This window comes from Hippoglossus stenolepis, chromosome 4 (genome assembly GCF_022539355.2).
Source record: "Hippoglossus stenolepis isolate QCI-W04-F060 chromosome 4, HSTE1.2, whole genome shotgun sequence".
NCBI lineage: Eukaryota > Metazoa > Chordata > Actinopteri > Pleuronectiformes > Pleuronectidae > Hippoglossus > Hippoglossus stenolepis.
In genome coordinates this window covers 20,365,997-20,392,177 of record NC_061486.1, presented here as the reverse complement: position 1 = coordinate 20,392,177, position 26,181 = coordinate 20,365,997, and the positions used below count along the sequence as shown (strand labels likewise).

At 39.7% G+C, this 26,181-nt stretch overlaps 1 protein-coding gene across 1 annotated transcript; it reads left to right on the top strand.

Moving 5' to 3' along the window:
* The first annotated feature begins 1,075 nt into the window (after nucleotides 1–1,075).
* LOC118106260 (ATP-binding cassette sub-family G member 4) lies at nucleotides 1,076–25,204 on the top strand. The gene is made up of 15 exons (XM_035154665.2): nucleotides 1,076–1,203; nucleotides 9,881–10,151; nucleotides 14,297–14,414; nucleotides 14,670–14,802; nucleotides 14,997–15,047; nucleotides 16,134–16,279; nucleotides 17,359–17,482; nucleotides 17,656–17,770; nucleotides 17,864–18,006; nucleotides 19,322–19,420; nucleotides 19,590–19,758; nucleotides 21,306–21,406; nucleotides 22,412–22,570; nucleotides 22,653–22,771; nucleotides 23,959–25,204. Exons 2-15 carry the CDS (start codon nucleotides 9,890–9,892, stop codon nucleotides 24,182–24,184), a joined length of 1,965 nt encoding a protein of 654 aa, XP_035010556.1. The 5' UTR covers nucleotides 1,076–1,203; nucleotides 9,881–9,889; the 3' UTR covers nucleotides 24,185–25,204.
* Nucleotides 25,205–26,181: the final 977 nt, after the last annotated feature.

The following is a 26,181-nucleotide window of genomic DNA, read 5'->3' as shown; positions in this document are numbered from 1 at the left end:
TGTGTGTGTGTGTGTGTGTGTGTGTGTGTGTGTGTGTGTGTGTGTGTGTGTGTGTGTGTGTGTGTGTGTGTGTGTGTGTGTGTGTTTGACACCAGGTGTGTACACTGGAAAATGTCTCCCCTGGAAAATGTCTCCCCTTGTCAAATGTCAGAGATGACAGACAAGGGGGGTCTATTGTATGTATTTGTATATTCTCAAGTCAGAACTTGTCAGCCTCACGTTTCCCGGTGCACTCAGACTCTGAGATATGCACTTCTTGTGGTGGCTTGTTGGTCAATTGTCCCATCCACAAAAACTCTGAGGAATTTAACAGTGTCTCCAACTTCCGCAGGATGTTTCCCAACAAGGTTTCCATATGAAACTTCCATTCAAGTTGTAAGACAGTTATATGGTGTATTTTATTGTAAATTTTGTATTACATTTGAATTATTAATTAAATGTTGAGCCATTTACCACCCATAGGACAAGATAACAAACAATGTCAGTGTGATGGTATGCTAACAAACAAAACATCAAACCAAACATAAAAATCCAGGTCAACTAGGTTTCACTGGAAATGTCAACTACACATAGTGTTTTTTTGCCATAGATAGAATTTACACAACTTGCACAAAAAAAAAACAATAAACAAATGAAGACCATGCAATATGGCTGAAAGATGTGGACTAGGGTTTAGACAGCTGTCTTGCCCATTCTTTTCCTTGTTTTATTTTTGTATGTATATTTGTCCATTACACTGAATCAACCAATACTTTGAATAAATACAATTTTACTGAAACTAGAAACTTATTTAGCAGCTGTTAGGACTCTATTGGGATAACGACTATCCATTTTGGCCTAGGTTTAAAATGTGGGAAAAAAGTCCCTCAGTGTGGAATTGTGGGTTACATAAACATAAGCCTACACCTGTCACCCATGATGAAGATTAGAAAAGCAGAAATCCACATTTCTACGAAACAGAGGAGTCATGTCTCCCGCCCATGTGACCCAGTCCTGACAGGAGGGTCCGCACAGTGGTTCAGTGTCCTTTCTCAATCCGTCCTGCAGCACTCCAGCCCACCCACCCCCCTCCTGCACTGATCCGCCCTCTAGGCTCTGTGCTGTGGGGCGTGCAGCGATGCTGTAGATGCTGCAGAAGACTGGAACGGAGGATAACATCAGTCACAGAGGAGGACATCAACACTTTACTGGACAGCAGCTCATGTAAGCTCTTAATGTTTTTCCTGAGAAGCGTTACTGTGATTTTCTTATATTTCCCTTTGAACAAGCTTGCAAAGTACCTACCTGCAACAAATAGTGAATTTTAATCCATTAAATCAAAGTAGAGTGCTTCAGTACAGCTAAAAAATTGATTAGAATACATTTAATGTTGTTTTTTATATTTAGCAAAGTCTTTCAAATGTAGCTAAAAATTAATGTTTTCATTAGGATATGGGGATATTTATTATTAACTTAAAAATTACATTTTAAATGACAACACAGGCATCAATCTCCTTAGTTTGTGAAGTTGTGTTATGATGCAGAGAAAGAAGCCTGATGATTTTCATGATTTTTGCGAATTGAAATGATTGAACCAGAGTCATTGTCCATCAAATCCCCTAATTGTAAAATTAAAGAAGTGGTATCATCATCTTTTGTTTCAAAGACAAATTAACTGGTTTATTTATTTGACCATTTGTTCTTTTGTGCCTCTTTATATTCAGCTGCTCAAAATTGATTTAAACTCTTCTAACTCTAACTATTAATTTGATTCACTGTGTTGTGGCATTAATTCATAGCTGAGCACATCAAAATATGAATGGCCCTTCAAGAGTAAAAAACTACCCCAGAACAACTGAACTATTTTTCAATAAGATAATATTTACTCTGTAATGGCATAGTGTTAGTGGTTGAGTCCTTCTCTTTATTTATCCATTTACTACTGATAAAATGTTTATCAGCAGAGAAACACAGGTAAGAATACATATGTTAACTAAGTAAACTATACATTTTCTGAAGAGATCTACATGTGCTCACCGTGGAGGTTTAGCAGTTGATGTTGAAGTTGGAATGGAGGTTGAAATACAAATTCTGAAGCAAAATGGAAGTGCTGACAGAAGCTTAGAAGTCTAAGCACTGAATGAAATGGAAATGTCGATATAAGTGTAAATATTGACTAAAGAGCTGAAATGACTTAAAGCTTCACAAAATGTTGGAACACTGAAAGGAGTCAAAATGCCAGTTTAAGTGATGCATTGAAATGAAAGTGTTTAAGTGCAAGTCCTGAAAGAAATTGTTGCAGTTAATGTACTATAAAGAGAATATTATATATTGCTTGTAGTTTACACAAATTTCACAACCAATCTCATAAGATTACAACTACCATTTAAGAGTAAAAGAAAAGAAAAGAAAACTTTTATTTCAGATCATCTATTATCATCTATTATTTATGATGATCACCAACATGATACTCGCAGTTTACGCTTCTCTTTATTGATCGCTGATGAGCTGTTGTTCTGCCGACACTGTGAACATGAGAGAATGCCACACACACAAAGTGTTGCAGTGGCTCATGGAGTCTGTGCATGTTGTAGCTCTGACAAGGTTTTTTTCTGTTCAGTGAATTGGTTCTCACCCATACTGAGTCATGGGAGACCAGTACTGTTGACCTACTGGCCTGATCTTAATAGCCTTATGCTCAGTCTTCTGGTGTTGTGTAAGAGCCGCCAGTCTGACTCTCAGGCTTGATGTCCACTTGCAGAACAGTCCAAGCATAAGGTGCCATTTTGTCAGCTGCTAGGTGAGAATCCAGCTGACGCAACACAGTAAAAATGTTGCAGTGCATACAGCAGTTAGACAAGACTCCAAGCAGTGTGTGATTCGTCTTTCAGCGTGTTTACAGGTACCCATTTCATCTACCTGCAGCCTATACAATCTTGTTCATGTACAGCTCAGTGGACTGGGTCTCATCATATTGTTCGTCTCTAGGTTTGGCTTGGAAAGCTAAATTGGACCATAAGAGTTTCTAATGACAGCAGCTGAACTAATTTATGTAATATATTATTGTTCCTAAAGCGGGTGTGTAGTCTGCAACCACAGGGAATTAAACAGTCCATTCTAAACCTGCCTGTTTGGAATGGACTATTCCATTCTAAACAGTGGTAAGGCTGGTGTGGCTTTCTTTCTGAAACTGTAAAAGTCAATCCACTGAACTTTAAAGCCCCCTCTGCTGCACCAAGAGCTGTTTGCCTGTTTATTCAAAGTTCAGTGACGTTTGACCCAGTTATCCTCCCATTTTACGGAAAATACCCAAACCTGTACTTACTAAACAAATTAAGGTTTTTGTTCCATGGAGGTGCTATTATTTTTCTTTTTGTCTTTTTGTTCACTAGTCACAAGTTTTCAATCATACACTTATGTCAATAATAATTAGTTGTGAACAAATTTTATTAAAAATTAAAGACATTTTTGAAGATATTAGTTTTCCCGGAAAGAAAAGGTGGGAGGGGACATCAGATGAATATGATATAAGACAACATTTATAATTCTTCTTCAGCTCAGTGACATGATTCACCAAAGAATAGTGACTTTGAGACATCCTGAAGACAGAAAAACTTTACTCAAAGCATGGAAGACTTTAATCTTTTTTTTTTCTCCCTTTATTCTCTTTTATCGTGAAATTTAATTCAAATAACAACAATAAAGAAAGATTATGACAGAATATTTGAAAAAAATAGTATATATATTTTACCTGATTGTGAGAAATAACTTTGTTCTTTCCTTGCACTTTCTAAGGCTATGATCTATGGACTCGAGTGGTTGACATGTCCCTTAAAGAGTCACCCAGCATGGATACAAAAAATTATCAATTAATGATCAGAAATTCAACCTTACATGAAGTAAATTTACTGAAATCAATCAAACAAGCACATAGAAATGATGACTGTTGGAGTCAAAGAAATCCTGTGGGCCCCGTGCCAGCAGCATATTATGACCCACAATCACATTGTATTCTTAAGCAACCTCCAGCAACCAGAGTAATTATGGCAGGCACTAAAGAGGAGGTCAGGTGATTTAATGGAAAGAGTGACAAAGTTCACATTTGGGGGAGGTGGAGCTTGTTGGATGGATGCACAAAACACAAGAGACCCCAGTTTGTTTTTCATTCCAAACCAGTAGTCACTGTCCCACAGTTCCACAGCCTTAACTACGCCTTAACTACGTGGTTATGGAGCTCAAGCATGGCTCTGGAAGTAAAGATCCCTTCATTTTATGAATAGAGATTTTAGTTATCAGCCATACTGTTGTAACCATTCATGGTAGACTTACCACAAACTACAAGATGATGAAACAATGTTAGATGCTCCTGTAGAAGCCACAGGTTTGTATGATGTCAACTTCCTTTAAAGAAAAACATGTTTTATTCTCAATGTCAAGGAGATGTACTACACAACCCAGAAACCTCAGGGGTAATAGAGACGTCACCAATTGGTGGATCTCGCTGTTGCCATGCTGGCTATGATCGGATCCTTACGTGTTTGTTGCTCAAAATCAAATGTTTTATGGTTATGATTCATCTAGTAGCCGTGAGACCTGCTTTCTGGCTCAAAGCAGTTTTTATAAAGATTTTCTGAAACGTCAATGGAGAAATTTTATGGGAAATTTTGTTGGAACCTGAGCCGTTTTAGAAGAGGCAGACGCTCTGTTATTGGAACCATGATGAACCTCAAGGAAGTACCTGTTCAAGACCAAACCTCAATTTTACCCTCAACTAAAATAGTCTGTGCTTAAACCTTACCATTTTATAGCACTCTCCACCACTATCTTCAAAATAACAAGGGAATATCTTTTGGATAAATGGTGTTCATTCCTCCAGTAAAGATCCAGATACTTGTATTATCAATGCCGAGGTGCATTGAAGCTGTGCTAGCAGCACAATTAGAAGCAGAACCAGCACCAAACGGTTGTGTTTTCATCCTATTCTCCATGAGGATGAGGAAAAATCGGTACCTGGCCACCAGACAGAGCAAACTTACCCTTTGTCCTCTCCTGTAACTTTCAACTGGTGGAACATGTTTAGTTAAGTTAGCTGATTATCAAACTGCTATTTGCCTTTTGATATGAAGCACAGTGGGATCAGTTTTATCGCAATCCATGCGTGTCAAGCACCAATCCAGATCCCATATCATGTGACCAACATATAAGCATGCAGAGCAAACTCTGTTTTTAAGGGAAAGAAGAAGAAAGAAACTTTTTCCTTGGGCTTCTTTCCTGGAACTGTTTGCACTTCTCCAAATCGAGAATATATGCACAGCAGAGCCATGGTGATTTCTCAGCATTCCCTGGATCTGATGTTGGCTCCCTAACTCTCTCAGGCGAGTCTATAGATGTTACGCTGGTGGGGAAGATATTGCCTTTTATTCTCGTTATGGTTTTCCATAACTCCCTAAGTTTGAATGGCAACTTTGAAAGAATGGCTCCTATGTTTACAGGCATTTTCAGTTCCTGCCTGCTCTGGAGCTAAACCACCAATTTTTCTGCTTTTTTTTCACTAGTCACACTATTTGGTTTACTAGTAGCTGGCACACCAGCCACGGTGTTTAAAGTTATGTCAGATGTCAGATGCCCAGTGTCTCCACAATAGAAAGTCTGTCCTTAGTTCACTACAAAAAAGCAACCAATGCAAAGGCTATACATAAATCCTGCCCGTTTGGCAATCAAAGCAGTGGATTAATGATCAATAATGTGTGCACACAAATTTAAATTGCCATTAAAAAATGTAGCGCTAATCGTAATATAACCATTGTACAACAAGTGATTACAACAAGTGTAATCCAGTGATACAATTCTCCAAAGCTGCATTTAACATAAGAAATGCGGCTCCTGTTACACCCATGTCTGAAGACATCCTCCAAACCGTAATCAAGAACTTCTGGCAGCTCCTTGATCTCTATCACAACTCATTACATCTCTTTCACATCCAAAACATCCAAAACACGTCAAGTAAAAAAAAAAAGATCCAACGCTACAGGGCAGTTGTATGAGATGTCTGACTGGAGTTGACACATTTGCCCACTTTGCTTTCACCATATATGTTGTGTGTTCCATTCCATAAAGAATCAGACCGCTCTTCGGTTTGCAAAGTTATCATCACCAAGTCATCTTGGTGAGTAAAGTCCATTTCCAAATAATTTACAAAAGAGCCACACATCCAACAGTTGCACAACCATCAAAGTAAGGCGGTCAAACAACCCTTAAATACCTGATGACAACAAGGGACTTTCTTCTTTGTGAAGAAACATCACATCATTGTCTCATAGCTGCTACATACACACTGAGACAATATTCCTAGTCTGTACCTCTCAAGCTTCGAGCTGTCCAGAGTGAACCTCTCGCCAAATGTCATCTGGGATTGGCTCCAGCTCCCCCTGTGATCTTCAAGGCACAAGTGTTATATTTGTAAGGATGAATGGATGGATCCCTCATGTGAGATACAGTAGACTAAGTGCTGCCTGCACTGGGTTTTGTTGCCAAGTTTTTGTCATTTCTCAAGTCTACTCTGACAGACACCTAATCTTCACTAATTACATTACATTACATATCATTTAGCTGATGCTTTTATCCAAAGCGACTTACAATAAGTGCATTCAACCATGTGGGTACGAACCCAGAACAGTAAGAATCATGTAAGTACAATTTGCTTCAAAAAAGCCAAACCCCAACCAAGTGCTACGTGTAAGTGCCATATACAAGTGCAACTAAATTTAATAATTAATTTTTTCATCAAATATGAACACCAGAGTTGACGATGGTTATTAGACATCATCTTCTTAACCAAGTTGTAGTCGGAAGAGATGTGTTTTTAGTCTGGGGCGGAAGATGTGTAGACTTTCTGCTGTCCTGATGTCAATGGGGAGCTCATTCCACCATTTAGGAGCCAGGACAGCAAGCAGTCGGGAGTTTGTTGAGTGGCTAGCTCGCAGTGAGGGAGCAGCAAGCTGATTGGCCGATGCAGAGCGCAGTGGACGGGCTGGGGTGTAAGGTTTAACCATGTCCTGGGTGTAGACTGGACCCGATCCGTTCGCAGTACGGTATGCAACTAGTGTCTTGAAGCGGTTACGGGCAGCCACCAAACCCGAGCTTCATTGTTTGATTCCACTGTTACAAGTTGTGCAGTAAGGCTTTGCATGAAATTTTGTCTATTCCTCCACGTTGTTGTTTCTTTTTTGTTGACAGATAATTACATGTTGACGCAGTTCTCAGACTTTTTTTCTGTACATGAATGTAGTGGTTGGCAGAGGCAAAGAAGTACAGGTAAATTATTCTATTTTACATCATAGAGAGATCTATGGTACACAAGATCTTCAGAGTAGACTTTTGTTCAATTCAGTTGAATCAGACAAGTGACATGATTTTTCTTATCGTTTTGATGTCACATTAAGCTGCATGTACCTGAGCACTTTATTTGAGTCTAATGGGTCTTTAATCAAGCTGTATTTGGGGCATCAAGTTTTAAAGTCAGATACAAGTATAACAGTGGTGCTGTAGATAATCTGAAGTGGTATGATCCCAGTTCACTGAGTTCTCTACCTCCTCCATGGACCTCCCTTCTCCTCCAGAACACAACAGTTGACTCGTGACATTTTGGCAGACATAGCATGTCTCTTCTTTTTCCTTCCTCCTTCTTAGGAGCACACTTAGACATCCTCAAAAGAGTTTCCTCTGGCTTCTCACTCAATGATAGCAGTGAAATGTGTCTGCATGGATGTGTAATCTGAAAGGCGAGTGACGGAGCAGGCATTTCCCATACAATAACTTGGCTTCGTCCTTGGTAGTGTACCTCAGTCTGCCTCAGGTTTTTTCCCAAACTGGAAACTCTAGCCCCCTCCTGCTCCAAGCAGATCAAGGGTAGAAAAGAAAGTTGATTTTAATCCCCAAGGAGATTATGAACCCCATGAGTGATTAAATGAGACTTCTGTCTCAAAAAGGACAAATTACTGTACCACCTCAGACTTGGGAACCATTTTTACAGTGGTCAGCGCAGAACAAAGTAGATTAAACGTATCTCCATTTCAGTGATCATTAATCACCCTGCGATCACAGGGAGGATTGCATATTTCTGCTGCTTAGAGTTCTGCCAGGACAATGGTCATGGATTTTGTCTGACGGTGGTCATACCTAAGCTATCTTTTCCCAGGAAACATATATAAATCTCCAATGAGGCTGGACTGAAAATGCACTATTACTAATGTTTTGTGACTTGTACATTTTCCAGTAATCTTTGACATTCAATCTTCAAACCGACTCACTGACTAAGTAAGTAGGTGGCTTTCCATCCACCTGTTTTAAGGAATTTGTCTTTTTTTACAAATAGTGGAAATGAGGAAAACTAGAAAAAAAAAAGCTAAAAGAAACCTGGATCCACAGCCTAATCAGATCTGATTAATGTTTCTTATTCCATACTCCACCAAGTTTCATGAAAATTGAGTCAGTGGTTTTTGCATAATCCTGTCAAACAGACAATGAAAACATAAACTCCTTGTCAGAGGTAAATATTCCCTATAAAGTGCAAATAGTCTGACTGAATTCCCCAAAAAATGCAATATCAATGTTCTTTATTGGTTTGACTTTCATATTTCACATCATATCCTGGCAACTAAAGTAGAAAACTTCAACTTAAATATGTCCATGTTTTAAGGCAGAATAGTCAATGCTGACATAAAGTTGGAGATAGGATGCAATCTGTGGTCTTTGCTGCTTAATGCTTTGCTGTATCTCTTCCTTAATACCTTTTACTGCAGTATACGAACATAACTGTACTTATTGTATAGGTTTCTACCTTTAAGCCACCACCTAGTGGGGATGGAAGAGACATTCACTCCACTGAAATTCAACTGATTCTATGGTTTGCATGCTAGTTCAGTTATTTATGACAGTACCTTGAAAAGCACTTCCACCCACTATCACATTCACTCATGATCTGCAGTCACTGTGTGAGCTGTCAACAATGTACTGAAAAGGGGGGGCACATACAACAATTTACATATATGAAATGTTCCTCTTTTGTTTTTGGTATTAAGTTAGTCTGCTGACTGACTCAGGTGCCCTGGGGGTAGTTGTTGAGGATTTTTTACCTCTACATGCCACTGTATATTATGTATATTACACATTATATCTGTACAGGAGAATAGTGTAATTTCACAGATACTCCCTTCTCCCTTGTCCCCAAGCAGTGCCCAAGGTCAAGTTATAGATAAAGACCCAACCAACAGAACATTGTAGTGTCTACGCTTATGGACTTTCATATCTAACTCAGATGCAGGCACCAACTTCAACTCTTTTGCATATATCACCAGTGGCAAGACGTAAGGACACAATGTGATTTAGGAATGCATACTTCAGGCTTAACTATCCAATAGGATGCGAACACCTACATGTAACATAGAGAGTGACAGCAATTCTAGCCATTCATGGAGGCTCTGCTGTTGGAATGGGTGACGCAAGTAGAGGGAGATATATGGGGATGCTGTGTGAGACATCTTCAGACTTGGGGGTGAAAATTGCTCATGTTACTCTGTCAGCGTTTGTATATTGTTCCACCTTCTGGTCTCCTTGATGCATCAAGTCTACATTAAAATCTTCTGCATAAGACTTTGGCTGCTGCCTGAGTTCTCCTTTCACCAGCTTTCAGAAAACTTCCATAACAGTAGGTTGTTGCAGTATGGACAGATAGTTTTTATTGAATGACTTAAAAAAATGCTAACAAGGCAAGAAATCCCCAGCTGCAGCTGTAAAATTATATATTCCAACAGATTATTTGACATGACTGACCTCCTTTCTTTCTTTGATTTTTCTCTTTGTACCTCCTCTACTTTTCTCTTACCCCACTATACACAAACAGAGTGCAGGTATGGACAATAAGGCATTGGAACCGGATTCTGTGAGTATCCCCATGGAGGAGGCCATTATTTGTAACAGAGACGGCCAACCTCCGGCCCAGCTTCAACCTCAGCAGCAGCAGGAGCCGTCCATGTTGACCCACCTGAAGAAGGTTGAAAACGATATCACTGAAGCCCAACGTTTCTCCCACCTACCCAAACGCTCAGCGGTGGACCTGGAGTTCAATGACCTCTCCTACACCATCCAAGAGGGACCATGCTGGAGGAGGAGAGGTATCACACATCTACTATCGTGTCTATTTCAATCAGTTTGTGAATGGGTAAGGGTAGTGAGCTGTACAGTATAACTACCGTAAAGGTACTTACAACTAGAGACCATCCTGAGATAGGGTCACATCAGTAATGCCTGTGTCAACATGTCACCTTGGTTCTGGTACGTTTTACAGTACGTACCTTAGTACACCAAGGCTCAGACAACACCGTTCTTCTTTTTTTATTTGTGAAATGGTGAAAACAGAAAGTGACATACAAGATAGATAAGATACGCAGATATATGTACATAATGAAAAGACATACAGGCATAACATGATGCAGTGTATGATAATGTAGTGATGAAATAATGTTTTTTGGAGTAGAGATGAAATAGGGTGTGTGTGTTTGTGTGCGTGTGTGTGTGTGTGTGTATGTGTGTGTGTGTGTGCCAGCGATGTCTGCATGAGTCCATGGTACAGGTCCATGTTTAGTTGGTTTGGACAAGCTGTGGTCTGAAGTGACGAATGCGGAGCTGACAGAGTCGAAAGGATTTGGTGTTTGTATTGTGGTAGTAATAAATATATGAGGGCATTTTATATATGTTACCAAAACAATGAAAAAATATTAATAAAATTAAATTTATAAATAAATACATACATACATACATACATACACCCTATAATATACCTAAATAAACCCTATCATATAGTATAATAAAATATATTATGTAATAAAAACCATCACAATAATTAATATGCATCTCTTCAACGGTGAGGGCGTGGCACCTGACCAGGCGACCAGCGAGGTGAGCGAGGCCCCCCCCCCTGCACAGTTTTGACGCTATCGCAGTAACAAAATCCACAGACAGACAGACATTCTGCTGTTTTTCAGACATGAACTGAAGAAGATGGGTCGGAGTTTCTGCAGAGTTTGCCTTTTAGACATGAACAACGCAGCAGGAGATTCTCTACTCAGACGCATTCAAAACAACAAAGAAATCTCATAATGTATAAATTCTGCTGCAGAGATCACATATTTTTGTTTACAGCCCATCGACACCGGTGTACGTGTTTTGTATTTTTCCTCCCTCTTCTCCCCTCATCCAGGGTTAATTATATATATATATTTTTTTTTTATTGTTTCATTTTGTGTATGTTGCTTGTTACAAACCTCATCAACACTCTCACTCACTCGCTCGCTCGCAGTGAATTCTCTGTAGGATCTCCTGCTCTGTTCGCACATCGGATCATTCAAACATTATCCAAAGTTTTTACTTGGGGGCTGGCTGGAGATACTCCAGAGAAAGTCCGGAGCCTCTCAGTCAGACAGTTTGTGTTCTCACATCTCCCTCTGGAGATTACCCGGAGATTATCCGGAGTTCAGTGCATGTGTGGAAGCAGCTATATAAACACTTACTACGCAAACCACCTCTGGGTTAGATTCTGCTATATTTGGTGTCTTCATAAATAATGCCAGCAGTAATAACACCTTCAAATGTGTGAATGAAATCTTGGAATAAAAATGAGCAAGACATCAAAATAACATTAGTTAATTTCATTTCTACCCTATTTTTATAACACCAAATAACAACATTCATTATCTAAAGGCACTATACATAGTTACATTAAGTGTTACTAAAAGAATGACACGAATGAGGTACACATTGCAGCCAAGGATCTTAAAAGGCACAGTTTGTTAATAGCGGTCAAGGAGGGATAGGTGGGTGACTTGGATGGATAAAATATAATACTTGTGCTTTGATATAACAAAACATCAAATAAATAAAAGTAAACAAGTTCATTATTATTCTCACTTATACTATTAATCCATCCACAAACCTAATGAGGAGGATAGTTTTCAGTTTTCTTTCAATATGAGGCAATACAAAACAACCTGTTAATATTTAAACAAATCCATGAAAGATTAACCAAACATTTATATTCAATCTCGTGTTATTGTTTGTTCTACACTCTAAGTGGAATGAAAAGGAACTGACAGACCCGGGTTTTTAAAACTTCCAGGGAGTGATTCATCAGGAGTGACAGTCCGCACGGAGTTGGGTGCAGTGGTTCAAAGTCAAACAGAATACAACAAAACAAGAGTAAACCCCTGGTCCTTATCACTAACATGATGATTAAATCATGTCAACTTAATACAAAATGTATTTGTTTTCGGCCAAAGCGCAAGAAGAGTGCTTATCAATTGGAAAATCATAAATAAGCTAATTAAAGAGAAAGCCGGTATTCAAGCCAAGAACCTTCTTGTGAGGCAACAGTGCTAACCACCGCACCACCATGCTTGTTTGAGCTAGTCAACATTGTTCAAGGTTCAAGCATTTTGATTACCAATTCAATATACATGTAGAAGTGGAGTGCTTTTCATAGTCAAGTTGAGACGGGTTGGAGATGCAGTGTGTGCAATCTGTTGAGATTCCTCACAGAGGACGTCCTGATGCTCCAGTACCTCCAGCTGGATGGTAGCAGGGTCAAGAGGCTGTGGCTGGCGTGGGTCAGGTCGTTCATAATCTGAGGCATTGCATGTGCACCATGCTTCATGGAAGGCGCTGCTGTGCTTTCTTGTGATGTCATGAGTGACGTCCAGGAGAGGTTGTCTCGCATCCCAGGAAACTTTGGGCTGCTCACTATGTTCACAACAGTGCTATTGTTGTTCAGCAGCTGTTAGCAAGCAGGTCAAGGGGTTGACAATTATTTCCTTCTTTTTGTTGTATGTTTTATACCATGCTGCTAGGACCACCTCTTCTCTATAGCCGGTTTCATAGTTGTTGCTGATGGGGCCCATCTCTGATTGTGTCTTTACAAAGCTTGATGGCACAGTGCAGTTGTGTGCCAGCAGTTTTTAAAGGTGACATTAACTGTTTTATCCTTTAAGAGACTATTGTTAAAATCTACCTATCTGTATGTCTGTCTGTATGTGGAACACATATCTTGTGAACCATATTTCAAATCAACCTCACACTTGGCACGTGTATTCTTGGTGGTCATTGTCAGTGCAGTGTCAAGTTTGGTGTGATTTTGGCCATGCCATATGTTATCAAAGGTAGGTAATCAAAATTGAGAATTGAGAATTCTCTTCAAAACAAAAGTACAACATTTGTTTTGTGGCTGCATTGCTTTACATCGAGTTAAATGAATACAATTAAAAAGCTTTTATTTTGTAAAGTTGTGAACGTGATTGTGCTGGTTGCTTAACAGACCCCTGTAATAGCCGACATGCAATGTAAGACATTTTTTTAAAGTAAATCAGTCAAACTTACATAAACCACACACATGAACAGTAATAAAGCATATTCAGATTTATTTCATGAGAAACATTGACTATAAAAATCTTCATTACAGACAAACTAGGTTGAACACAAAGTTTTGTAACTTCACTCTGCACGATAGACTGTTTATTAAAAGCTCTGCACACAACATCCAGCACACAAACAATAATTAGTGACAGTATAGTGTAGAACTGTTTGAGGAGCACTTATTCATTAACACAGAACAATAGAACAGTCCATTCCAAACAAGCAGTTACAGTGTGAGTAACAGTTTGCACTTTGAGAGATGCTACATCCACACTATGACGCATGTGATATGTGTGTTTGTTAACATGTGATCTTTACCTTTTAACACAGATGAATGTTATTAATGGCTAAATTATGAAATTATTTTATCTTGACAATTAAAAGAGTGTTGCAGGCCAGCAAAATGATGAAGATATTGATAATGCCACTGTAAAATCAAAATGTCAGATCTGTTGAGCATATGTGTTTATTTTGTTGGCATATGTGTAGTATAGCTATATAAATGTGTTTCTTAACGTTTTTGACAGATTTTGCCCAGTTGTAATAGAGATGTGTATCTCAGTCCCTCAATGCTGCATACCAAGTTTGGTCAAAGTTTAGAGTTTCTATTCATTTTACAGTTTGCATTAGGCTTACTTGGATCCCATGCTCTGACTTGACCTTGGTTCTCCCCTACCCCCACTCAACTTGCCAAGTTAAATCTAAATTGGATTAAAACTGCCTGAGTTATCACTGTTTATTTTATTGTAACTCTGATTACAAAGACCTGCCTACTGCCGCATAGCGCAGGTGTAATAATTTGCTATTTTCTGTCCTGTTGTTGTTAAATGTCAACCAGCGTCCTCTTTGTTTTTAGGGTTCAAAGCCCTACTGAAGTGCCTGTCTGGAAGGTTCTGCAGTAGGGAGCTGATCGGTATCATGGGGCCCTCAGGGGCCGGGAAGTCCACCTTAATGAACATTTTGGCTGGATATAGGTGAGAGAGCAAAAATTGCCCTATACAGCTATAGTAAAAGTAATCTTGTCCTTATCTGAGACAAAGCCATTACTGCTGCAAACAGCCAAAAGCAGGTTAACAATACAATGAGAAGAATTCTGTTATCATCAGGCATCCATGGAACAAACATCAGGTTTTAACACAATGAGCCCATGTAGTCCTGCCTTCAGTCCATTCAATGTAGCCAACTGATAAGTTCATTATTTGTGTGTATGTGTCCTTCCTGCTAACCAGGGAGACGGGGATGAAGGGTCAGATCATGGTAAATGGTAAACCCAGGGACCTGAGGAAATTCAGGAAAATGTCCTGCTACATCATGCAGGAGGACATGCTGCTGCCACATCTCACTGTACGGGAGGCCATGATGGTGAGCTGATACAGTACTGACAGGCCCATAGCAATAATATTATTCTTTCTGAACTCGTCATGAAACAGATGATCGTTAGTGTGTTGAGGTGCTGCAGGAATGGGTTGAGTCTTAAGGCTGAAACCTCCTGCTGGTGCTTTACTGAGAATACCTGTTGCTTTACACAATTGTGACTGTATTTGTCTTTATTGCAGGTTTCGGCCAACTTGAAGCTGAATGAAACTATAGATGTGAAAAAAGCACTGGTGAGCTAAATAAATGACATCTCCTTACTTCACAGACATGGACAAAAAATGGTTAACAATAATTCTTCCCTTTGAACAGTAAATCATGAGAAACAACAAGCGCATTGTGACACAATCACAGTTAATCACAGTTAATATGGAGGAATGCCCACTTTCTGTTGACAGTAAGGTCACACCTGCATTTGTCAAACATCTGTCACTGCTCTTTGAATATCACCGGCATTCAAAAAAAGATGTTTCGATCCAAAACAAATATTTAATTCAGCTGATGTGGTCAAAAACATTTGTCAGGCTCAACCTGGCAATGGCAGTTTGTGTACATTTTGATTTTTTTTATTAAATGACCACTAACCATTTGCCGACAAGGTAAAAATGTTCTAATAAGAATGAATGAGTTTCTCTGACACATGAGTAAATATCAATACAACAGGTCCAGACAGTGTTTCAGATTAATTACCTCCACTGTGGCAGCCACCATGATCTGATTTCTTCCACCACAATTGATCCAAAGTTTTTTTACACTTCTCATAATAATATAAAACATCACTCAGTATTGTTGAGCTGCAGCTTCATTGTAAGGCTGTGCTACATTTCGTCTGTCACAGTCGGACTTACCATCGGCAGCACCATGAGAAATCTCTCCTCTTGGTGGTACAGTGGGCCGTCAACACATCCATAAAGTTTTTTACCTTCCTCTGCAGTCAGGCAGAACTCAACATAACTTTGCGCTTTAGCTGTGTGGGTTCCCACAACAACCACTCTGGTACACATGAGAGTGAACTGTGTGTACGTTAAGTTGACAATCACAATGATCCATCCTCATAAAAAGGCCTGTACCTCAGTCCTCAGCATTGCACACAGCTTGTCTACTGGTGTTTATTCAGAAACAGCAACATGTCCACATGATGTAAGATTAGGTTGGTGACCATCTGTTAACTGTGATACCTGCAGAGGAGAATTTCTGCTCAGATGGTTGTTAGGTTTTTAACTGTTTAACTATGTATTTTAATAAATGTTAAAAGAGAAAGTTCATCCAACTGACAGATCGTGAAACCCCATTCTGTCCTTCCTACTCTTCCTGTTCAGGTGAATGAGATTCTGACTGCCTTAGGGCTCCTCGACTGTGCTCACACTCGCACCAGCTCGCTGTCAGGAGGTCAGTGTAAACGCCTGGCCATCGCCCTTGAGCTGGTCAACAATCCTCCAGTCATGTTCTTTGATGAGCCCACAAGGTGAGTCAGACACTAGTGTCCTACATAGGACTTACTTCATTTTATCTGTGGAAGATGTGTAACAAGTTGAATTGTATTGTTGAAAATGCCACATACAGTAGATTTGAAAGTGGCCACGTGTTGGCCATTAACAGGTTCATAATGTTAATTTGAGGTTTTTCTAGAATAGGTTTACAGTTTATCTGTATATAAAGATAAACAAATGACTGCTTCCCCAAAGTGAAGCCAAATTATCTCGATTGCCACCTGGTGGCTGACTGCAGAATAGGTCATAAATCCAGCTTCCTCCATGTTAACTAAAACGTCAAAGTGCACATCAAATCAATTATTCTCAAAGATGGTTTCTGTTATTTTTGGTCGTTCTTATCATACTGATCAAGTGCTCATTTTTCAGACAGGTTTTGATTAATTATTTGATGCTTTCAAAACAGAGTGAAACATTATGATGGACAGCTGAGACCATCCCCTGATCAGTACTGCTCAGCTTTCTTATCCAGGATATTTTGGCTTCATTTCTGGATAGTGGGAGGAAGTGGAGACATGTCATTTATCTTTAAATATAGTCTGTGGTTTCCATTCAGAACTGATGAGCTTATTCGATTTCTGGAGTCAAAGGTCGTCTCTGTGACCTTGTGAAAAATCCATCTTCAATGCATCATTTCTGGAACTTGAGGGAACCCCCTACAAATTTAGCACAGACATTTACATGAATTCAAGGATGAACTGATAACATTATGAAGGTCATAGGTCAAGGTCATTGGTGGCATTTTATATCCACAAGTTCAAAAATCTATTTGATTGTGACATTATAATTTTTTTCAAAAACAGTCTTCTGGTTTAGCGCCATTAGTTTAAAAGATAAAATTATTTTTTCAATGCAACTTGACAGTTTAGTTGGAAATTGTTTTCATTTGAAAAATTTTATTCTGTAATTCTACTAAATTCTGACTCACAGGTTGTGAACCCTTCGCTGAATTAAACATGAAAACAATTTCTAATGATAGCTTGGACTTACTTAAATTACTTCCCAGCTGCTCATTAAAGGTGTCACTTCTGTTTGTTTGTCTCTCTCTCTTCAGTGGCTTAGACAGTGCATCGTGCTATCAGGTGGTCTCACTAATGCGTTCTCTGGCGCTGGGAGGACGGACCATCATCTGCACCATCCACCAACCTAGTGCCAAACTGTTTGAGATGTTTGACAAGGTATGCCTCTGACAATAAAGGAGGAAATTAGGAAATGTTTTCAACATCCAGATGCTATTTATCATATGAGAAGCTGTGGTAATAATTTACACAGGCATTTTCTGTTTAAAGAAAGGTCCCAGTTTTTGAAAAGTTTTGTATTTGTTGCATTAAACAATCTTGTCCCTCCACAGCTTTACATTCTCAGTCAGGGACAGTGTATCTACAAAGGCTCAGTCCCTTACCTCATCCCCTATTTGAAGAGTCTGGGCCTTTACTGTCCCACCTACCACAATCCTGCAGACTTCAGTATGTTCACTCCACATTTATACATGTATTTGCTGAGGACGATTTCACATCATGCATTATGTTAATTTCTTTCTGCTTTTGTCTCTGCTTCAGTTATTGAAATTGCATCAGGAGAGTATGGAGACTTGAACCCTGTGTTGTTTGAGGCAGTCCAAGGTGGAATGTGTGCACTAGAGGAGAAGAAGAACCAGTGTGGTACCAATGGGACGTCAGTCTGTGCCACAAAGTACCCTATGGTGCGTAGTAGACAATGTGCTGTTAAACTGCAGTCAAGGCTGAATTATCACCTAAGAGAAAGAAGGTGCTATCCTGGAGCTACTGACCTACAGTGGCCCCACAGTTTCATTGTATGGTAATTATTTGGTGGTGATTCAATAAATTGCTAAATTGTTTGGTGATATACACCAACAAAGCACAATCTTATATAATGGGAATGGTAGATTGCTACAATAACAGCAGTTAACTACCTTGGCAGATGGTATGGCCTTCACTTCATAACCTTGAACTTCACTAACGGAGAACAAGGGGTTGGACACCAACAAATCATTAATTTCCAAATTTTTGTTGGTACAAACACACAGAGGTGGCGAGAAGGTTCCGGGTTAGGCCAGGATCTTTCTGTGTGCAGTTTGAATGTTTTCCCCGTGACTTTGTGGGTTTTCTTCGGGTATTCCAGCTTCCTCCCACATGCTGATTGGAATTAGGTTAATTGGAGACTCTAAATTAATTGTAGGTGTGAATGTGAGAGTGACTGGTTGTTTGTCTCTGTATGTTGGCCCTGCAACCGGCCCAGGGTGTACGGCGCCTCCTGCCCAATGTCAGCTGGGATTGGCTCCAGCCCCCCACGTCCCTCAGACTTTAAGCAGTATACATAAAGTATTGATGGATGGATTGTTAAACACACAGTGATTATTCCCCATCAGCTTGGCTGCAAGTTACAAGTTTTGTGTAACCATGTTCAATGTTCAAATAAAAAAAACAAGAAGAAGTACCTCATGTCCTGATCTTCATGAGTAGCCATGTCTGAGCTGGACAAAGACCAACGTCTTTCCTGTGAGCATACATTGATCCATCTGGACAGACAGAAGATTAGGTCTAGTGAGGTTAGCCTTAGTCTACCCCCGATACTACCGCAAAAGCCATGCCTCAGGATCCTCTCACGCCAATCCTCTGCTTGATCGTCCTCCAGGTTGGTGCTGTAGCCTTAACAGCAGTATCTGGCCTTGCAAAGCGTAGCAAACCTAGGCTCAGTACTTTGATGCACAAAACATGGTCTTTTGAACAGGCAAGAAATATGCTGCTACATCTGTACAATCTGCCATGATAACCAATCAGGTTTGTCGGTATCAAAGTATTTAGACCTATCCCCCACCCCAAACGAACTGACAAAAACTGCTGATTATAACCAAGGTATATGATTGTTACATCATCTGGGAGAGCATCGGGTAGGTGGATAATCCAGCCTTGATTGTAGTATGCTGTGGTGTACTGCATTTTCATGAAGTGTTGTATAATCACTGTTATAATATTACCTGTTTCTATTTTCCACAGAATGCTGGACACATAGAGAGCCATACTTTTTCCACAAGCACACTAACACAGTTCTGTATCCTCTTCAAGAGAACCCTCATAACAATATGTCGAGACCAGGTAGGTGACATCTTTAAAAACTATTGCACACATATGCATGTTTACTAGTTCAAAATGTGTAACTGTGTCAGATACAGTGATCTTACAATCAAGTGAAAACTACCAGGCAGTTTAACCCTCCGAGTCTGTGATTGTTATCTATTTTACTCTGCATTTGATCTGTTGCCAGGTTTTGACCCACCTCAGACTGATGTCCCACATCGCCATAGGTGTGTTAATAGGCTTGCTCTATCTGAACATTGGCAATGATGCCAGCAAGGTCTTTAACAACACTGGGTTCCTCTTCTTCTCCATGCTTTTCCTCATGTTTGGTGCGCTCATGCCAACCGTGTTAACCTGTGAGTATGATCTAGGGGTGGGAATTGACTCATATTTACAGTGGCAGGATGGTACCCCTGGTCAAATGTTATGTTACTGTGTAATAGTTGAGTCAGTAGAAAATTAACTGATTTCTAATAGGCATAAAATTTATAAAATATTATTTTCAGCATATTAAGCAAGAATGGTGTATTACATTCTTTTGTACAATGTCAGAGTAAAACAAGTACCAAACTAAAGTTTGGACACGTTGTAATGCTTTATGATTATTCTGACTCCTCATACCTTGCTCCTACAATCGGCCCCCATGTGCTCTTCCAAGCAGCTATTGAAACCCTGAAAATTAAAATAACTGATGCACAAAGCCAGTGAAGGCAAGAAGAAGATGACAAGGTGTTTCCAGATGGCTGTTTCCTCAAATCATAAAGTAATTAGGAAATGGCAGTTTAAAGTTATGATGGAGGTGAAGTTGAGATCTGGAAGAGCAAGAAGGACTGCTGATTGCTAGACAGGCAAATTAATAAACTGCCAGACCTTCAGGAAGATTTAGTAGATCTGCAGGGGTAGTGCACTGTTCTATCTGCACAAATATGACGTTTGTTGAAGAGTCGTCAAAGGAAAACCTCTTCTTTGTCATCAACACAAATTCATCATCAGAAAGTCTTGTGGACTGAGAAGGAAAATTTCATGAATTTAGGACTCCTCTCCAACTCTTCGGTCAGTCATAGGAACATTTCACTGGTAGAGGGAAGAATGGATTCAAGTAAATAACAGACAATTCTGGAAGTAAACATCACACCATCTGTGAAAGAATAAAAGTGAAGATGAAAAAAAGTATTGCTTCTTCAACAGGATAATGATACTAAAGACAACTCATAATCCACAACAGACAACCTCAAGAGGGAAAAGATGAAGGTTTTGCCATGCCCCACACGGCCCCTTAATCTAAACATCATCAAAAATCTGAGGATAAATGGATTGACTTTATTTATAAAGCGCTTTTCTAGTCTTATCAACCACTCAAAGTTCTTTACAGTACAAGTCACAGTCACCCATTCAGACAAACATTCATACAGCGCTTTTATATGCTCTGCTCAATTACTCACCATTCATACACTGCCACACAGCTGTCAAGGTTCAGTATCTTGACCAAGGACACTTAACGCAGTATAAAGGGAGCCAGGGATAAAACCACCAAGCTTCTGTGGATGGCCCACTCTACCTCCTGAGCCACAGTTGCCCTGCTTGACCTCAAAGGAGCAATACATGCATGTCAGCCCCAGAATCTTGAGCAGGGATGGATGTGAGAAAATTCCACAAATAAGAATTGAAAGAATCTTTACTGCTACAAAAAGCTGTTTGTCAAAAGCACTGACCATGCAAGGTGCCCAAACCTAAGTTTCAGGATGTTTTCTTCATTTGTTATTTTGAAACTCTTATGGATGAAAACAGAATAGAAATGTGAGATGTTTAACTTCAAGCCTTTTGGAAATTAGTTGACTTTCAAAATCTTAAATATTGTGTCATTAACAGATGAATGTAAATGTTTCAATACACCATTTGTCAGTTCCTCTGGAGATGTCTGTGTTCCTGAGGGAGCATCTTAACTACTGGTACAGCCTGAAAGCCTATTACCTTGCCAAGACCATGGCTGATATCCCATTTCAGGTGAGCTGGCAGTGTTGGTTTTGGAGGGTTGGGCTGGGTCATTCTGCCAAACCACACACAGCAAAATACCACTACGTAGTTCACCACTGCACTCTAGTGTTTGTTGAAGGTACTATCTGTTTTTTTGCAATGCACAGCTCGCATCTCTGCTAGATTTAATCTCTTACCACATTTACACCTGATGGTAAAATAAGTATTGGTGATCAAATTGTAATTGAATTGAGCTTGACCACATGAGAGTACAGGTGTACATACACCCAAGTTGAGGATAGAGTGTGATCAGATCAGCCAAACCAACCCTGGAGGTGGTCAGGGGCACATTTGACCACAATGAACACAGACGTAGATGCAATTGCACTATCAATCAAAATAAAACAACTCTGTGGTGAGTTGTTTGTGATTCAGCTGAGAATCAAACTCACTATGTGTTTTGTTGTGACACCAGCTTCACTTCAGTTTCCAGGGCCATCAAAATACCCCACTAACATCCGTTAACGTCTGGCTCTTTCTTCAGTAGGAGAGACAGTCAGCATTAATTCTAATGGCTCTGCAGTAGACACAGGCATCCATTATTTTTGCCACTTTTTCTGTGCTGTGACGTCTTTCAGGAACACTGTAATAACATCTGTCACCTGAAACCAGAAACGCCACAGTTTCACCTTATTTTTATACATTGCGGTCCACCTACAGCACAACACAGCTATGCTAACAATGCTAGCGGTCATACTAGCCGCAGTGCAGGCCTGCTGAGTGGGTTGCTGCACTGGTTTTTAAACACGCATTTAGCAACCGACGTTTGTCATTCTTTTTACCGGTCCACACAGCAGCTAGCATCTCACACTCAGGAAGACAAACGCTGCTACTGGCAATGTGACAGGAGTCCATCACCTTTCTTCAGTGGGTTCACCTGTGTTTAAAACCTGTGCTAGTTTTTGTGTACACATAAAGATATTGAGATGAACTATTCTTCCACTAAATAAAAGGTTAACCAAAGTGTTATTTTAGGTTATCTGCCCCATCATGTACTGCAGCATAGTGTACTGGATGACGGAACAGCCCCCTGAGGCCACCCGCTACCTACTCTTCCTAGCCCTGTCCACCTGTACGGCCCTGGTAGCCCAATCCCTCGGCCTGCTGGTTGGGGCCGCTTCCAGCTCACTACAGGTACTGCTGGTTTGCATTGTTACAAATGGGTTTTCTTGGCATGCAATACACATCTAAAACAGATAATGCTCTCTGCATCCAGGTAGCCACATTTGTTGGACCTGTCACAGCTATCCCAGTGCTGCTTTTCTCCGGATTCTTTGTGAACTTTGACACAATCCCCAAGTATCTGCAGTGGAGCTCCTATGTGTCTTATGTCAGGTGGGTAACTCTGTAACTCAGCAAAAAGTTTTGTATTTTCAATTCACAATCACAACTATTGCAAACGGTTTACATGTGCGGCTGAAGTGTGAAATAAAAGATCACCTAATAATTAATGACTAAATAACAATTTAATGTGTTTTGGTTTGTTAGCAGTGGGGCATTAAATGAGGAGATGCAGGTCACTAAGTCAATCTAGATCAAACTATATTTTTCAGTAATCCCTATTTATTACAACATGGCACTTTTTTCAGAAATGAAGTTGTTTCTTTTAGATCTGTGGATACAGCAACTTCAAAAGAAGTCAAATGGGTCAAGAAACATAGCAATAGATATGGAAACTGATTTTTAACAAATGTCTAGGTTGGCCCAGCATACTAAATTATTTATACAAACTGTCCATCGTGAACATCCCTCACAGTTTGTAGACCAAATGAGTCATTCAGCTTGAACCATAGTGCTGTATACTTACTGCAGTTTTGCACACACCTTTTCTGTGTATTTCAGGGATTATTTAAAATTTGACTCCCAATGAAGTAATCTAAATAGTGTGACTCAACTGTTGGCCTGTTCACATACTGTAACAAACCAAAATTTAATAACCTGAAACCTTTTCCAACCACTGCACACATATGTATAAAATAGATATTTGTGATCATGGTCCCTCAGAGGTTGATTTTTGAGTAGTTCTGCAACACTCCTATTAACACAGATTGCAGTCCATAAAAGCTTTGTCAAGAGATAGTTCATGAATTTTAATACATTTTTCCATGGCTATTCATGGTCCCTAGATGATCTGCTGTATCTGAATGTGACCTTTTTTTGAATCATCCGGCTAAGCAGTCCAATTCAGAGTCAGACAAGTTCATGGTATCAATATGATGAACACTCTGCATTTTAGACACATGTCAAATTTCTAACCTAATAACAAGATTGCCTTAAAATTTACTAACACACTCCCAAGAGAATTAACCCCACTGATTTTATTCACCTCATGGACTACTCTTCTTACTATGCTAAGGACAATCTTTATATTTTGAACCTAATTTTTGATAATCTTCTCTCACTAACCAAGTCAGCCCTTTGTCATGTGTTTACATTTTTTATGATATTTTGACTAAGAATCAAGAGACGATGCACATTTGCAATTATGAATTGGCCTCAATGGTTGTATCTCATACCCACAGGTATGGCTTTGAAGGAGTGATCCTGTCTATCTATGGGATGAACCGCTCAGAACTGGAGTGTCCCGGGAAGGTGTGTAAATTCCAACAGCCTGAGGAGGTTCTGCAGTTACTGGATGTGGAAGACGCAAAGCTCTACATAGATTTCATCGTCCTAGGCCTTTTCTTCGTCATCCTACGACTGGCCACCTACGTTGTCCTCCGCTACAAGATCAAGTCTGAGCGATAGGTTTTTAAAATCGAATGCCTCTCCCTGATGTCGTTGCAGACCTGATCTTTATCTATGCACAAAAAAACAACCTCTGTCATGTGGGAATTTCATTTAATTTTACACATTGCTGCAAACAGGACAGGAAATAAATTCTGACTGACCTGTTTTACCTCAGACATCAGAACTTCTGCACACACAGCCAGACCAGTCACGAGGAGGGCAGATATACTGCAGCCTCATACTGGACATTTCATATTCCTGTCAGAAAGAAATGTTTTCTCAACAAGGCAGATGTGCTAATACAGCGTTTACATTCCTACAAACAACCTGATGACACACTGGAGAACAGGTCGCATGTGTTGCGCCTGAAAGAGTGAAAATGAATTACAAGTTTCCAGCTTAATCATGGTGTCATTATAACTGCACACTGGATGAGAGCAGTATTTTTGAGTTAGTTTTTTTTCTTTTTCTCATCTTATGATTGAATATGGAGTCCTAAACCATTTATTTCCTGTGTATCAATGTAATCATTTGAGCTAGATTGTTTTTAACATGTTGATAGTTGTAAATTAAGCTCTGTTATGATTGCTTACCAATATTTGGCGTTTTTATACTGATCCTATAATACAATCTAAAATCTTACAAATCATAGTTGGAAGAAAATTGTTCAGCCTTAATGATTTTATACTGAGCTGTATTTTCTTAAGTATTATATGCATATGCAATATCAACGTTTTTAAGCAAAATAGCTGAATTACTCACTTTAATCGCTGTTCATTTGTTTCCTCACTACACCCAGTAATGTCACATGGACACAGCAGGCTCATGCTGTGATGTTTGGTGCTATCTGAAGTTTCATGTTTTATCCGAATTAAACTTTTTCAATGTGCTGTTTGAGGGTTAAGACTTGGTTTTAGAGTTAGGGTTAGAATGAGTTTTAGCTTAGGGTTCGGCATTTAGTTTGGATGGTTAAGGTCAGGGTAAGGGGCTAGGGAATTAATTATGTCAATAAGTTCCCTCACTAAGATAGAAGTACAAACGTGTAGACAATGTCACGTATGAAGAATGCAGCAGATTGTCGGGTTCAGATATGTTCACAACAACGGGGACATTTTTGAAACATACAGACGAGTAGTAGAGCATATACAGGAGGCAGGACATAATGTATAAAGTCTCTTGCGTCCCTGCAAGAATTTCAGCATTGGTCCTTATCGCCTAATGCTCTCGAATCTTGTTGTCTCTTGAAGTCGGTGTCTTCTATGGCTCCTCTTTTTCATCCAGAACTATTTGTATTATTCCAGTTTAGCATCACATGTTAGAAACACAACCACTTGCTCACTGTGATGTTTTTTTCAGAAATGTTCCTGTTGTATCCTCATGTGGGCTCAAAAAGATAGGCGTGTCAACCGAGACAGTCCAACAGTGTTCAGACCCTTCAACATCTCAGGGCAAATCTCCTCTCACCCAGGTGCCTTACCACTGCTACCTCAGTGGGATATGAATGAGGGCTTCCTCTGAGTTCCACGTCTTTCATGAAAGGGCATTATCCATTGGTCAGTCACTTGGGTTGATACCACGTAAACTAATGAACCACCTTACACTTGAACATGATGCCTATTATGGACAACTCATTGTGTAGCACAGAAGTCTGAAAACAAAGCATGATTTGGGTTCAAATATGGCCGACTGTTCCTCCCAAACACATCCCATCTGAAATCTGTCTATGACCGATCCAGAGACTCCAAGAAGGATGGATATTCTGAACATGTGTTTCTTTGAATAAGTCTGACATGAAAGCAAGTAACACTCTGACACTATCACTAATCTTTTTTTAGCCTCCACTCTCGGTCACTCCTCTCTCACCACCACGCACCAGCACGCACACTGGTTCTTGTTTGCAAATGTTCGCTGTTTTTCACTGTTACTAATAAACTTGTTTTCGCACTAGCTGGTATTGTTTGATTCTTTCTCTTATATTATAAGGGGTCAAAGAAGGAGTCTGTTCACGTACACAA

Coding starts and splice junctions, on each gene's coding strand:
- LOC118106260 (XM_035154665.2), top strand. CDS start 9,890: ATGGACAATAAGGCATTGGAACCGGATTCTGTGAGTATCCCCATGGAG. Junction 19,759..21,305: donor CATGCCAACCGTGTTAACCT/GTGAGTATGATC, acceptor ACCATTTGTCAG/TTCCTCTGGAGATGTCTGTG. Junction 22,571..22,652: donor CCGCTTCCAGCTCACTACAG/GTACTGCTGGTT, acceptor CTCTGCATCCAG/GTAGCCACATTTGTTGGACC.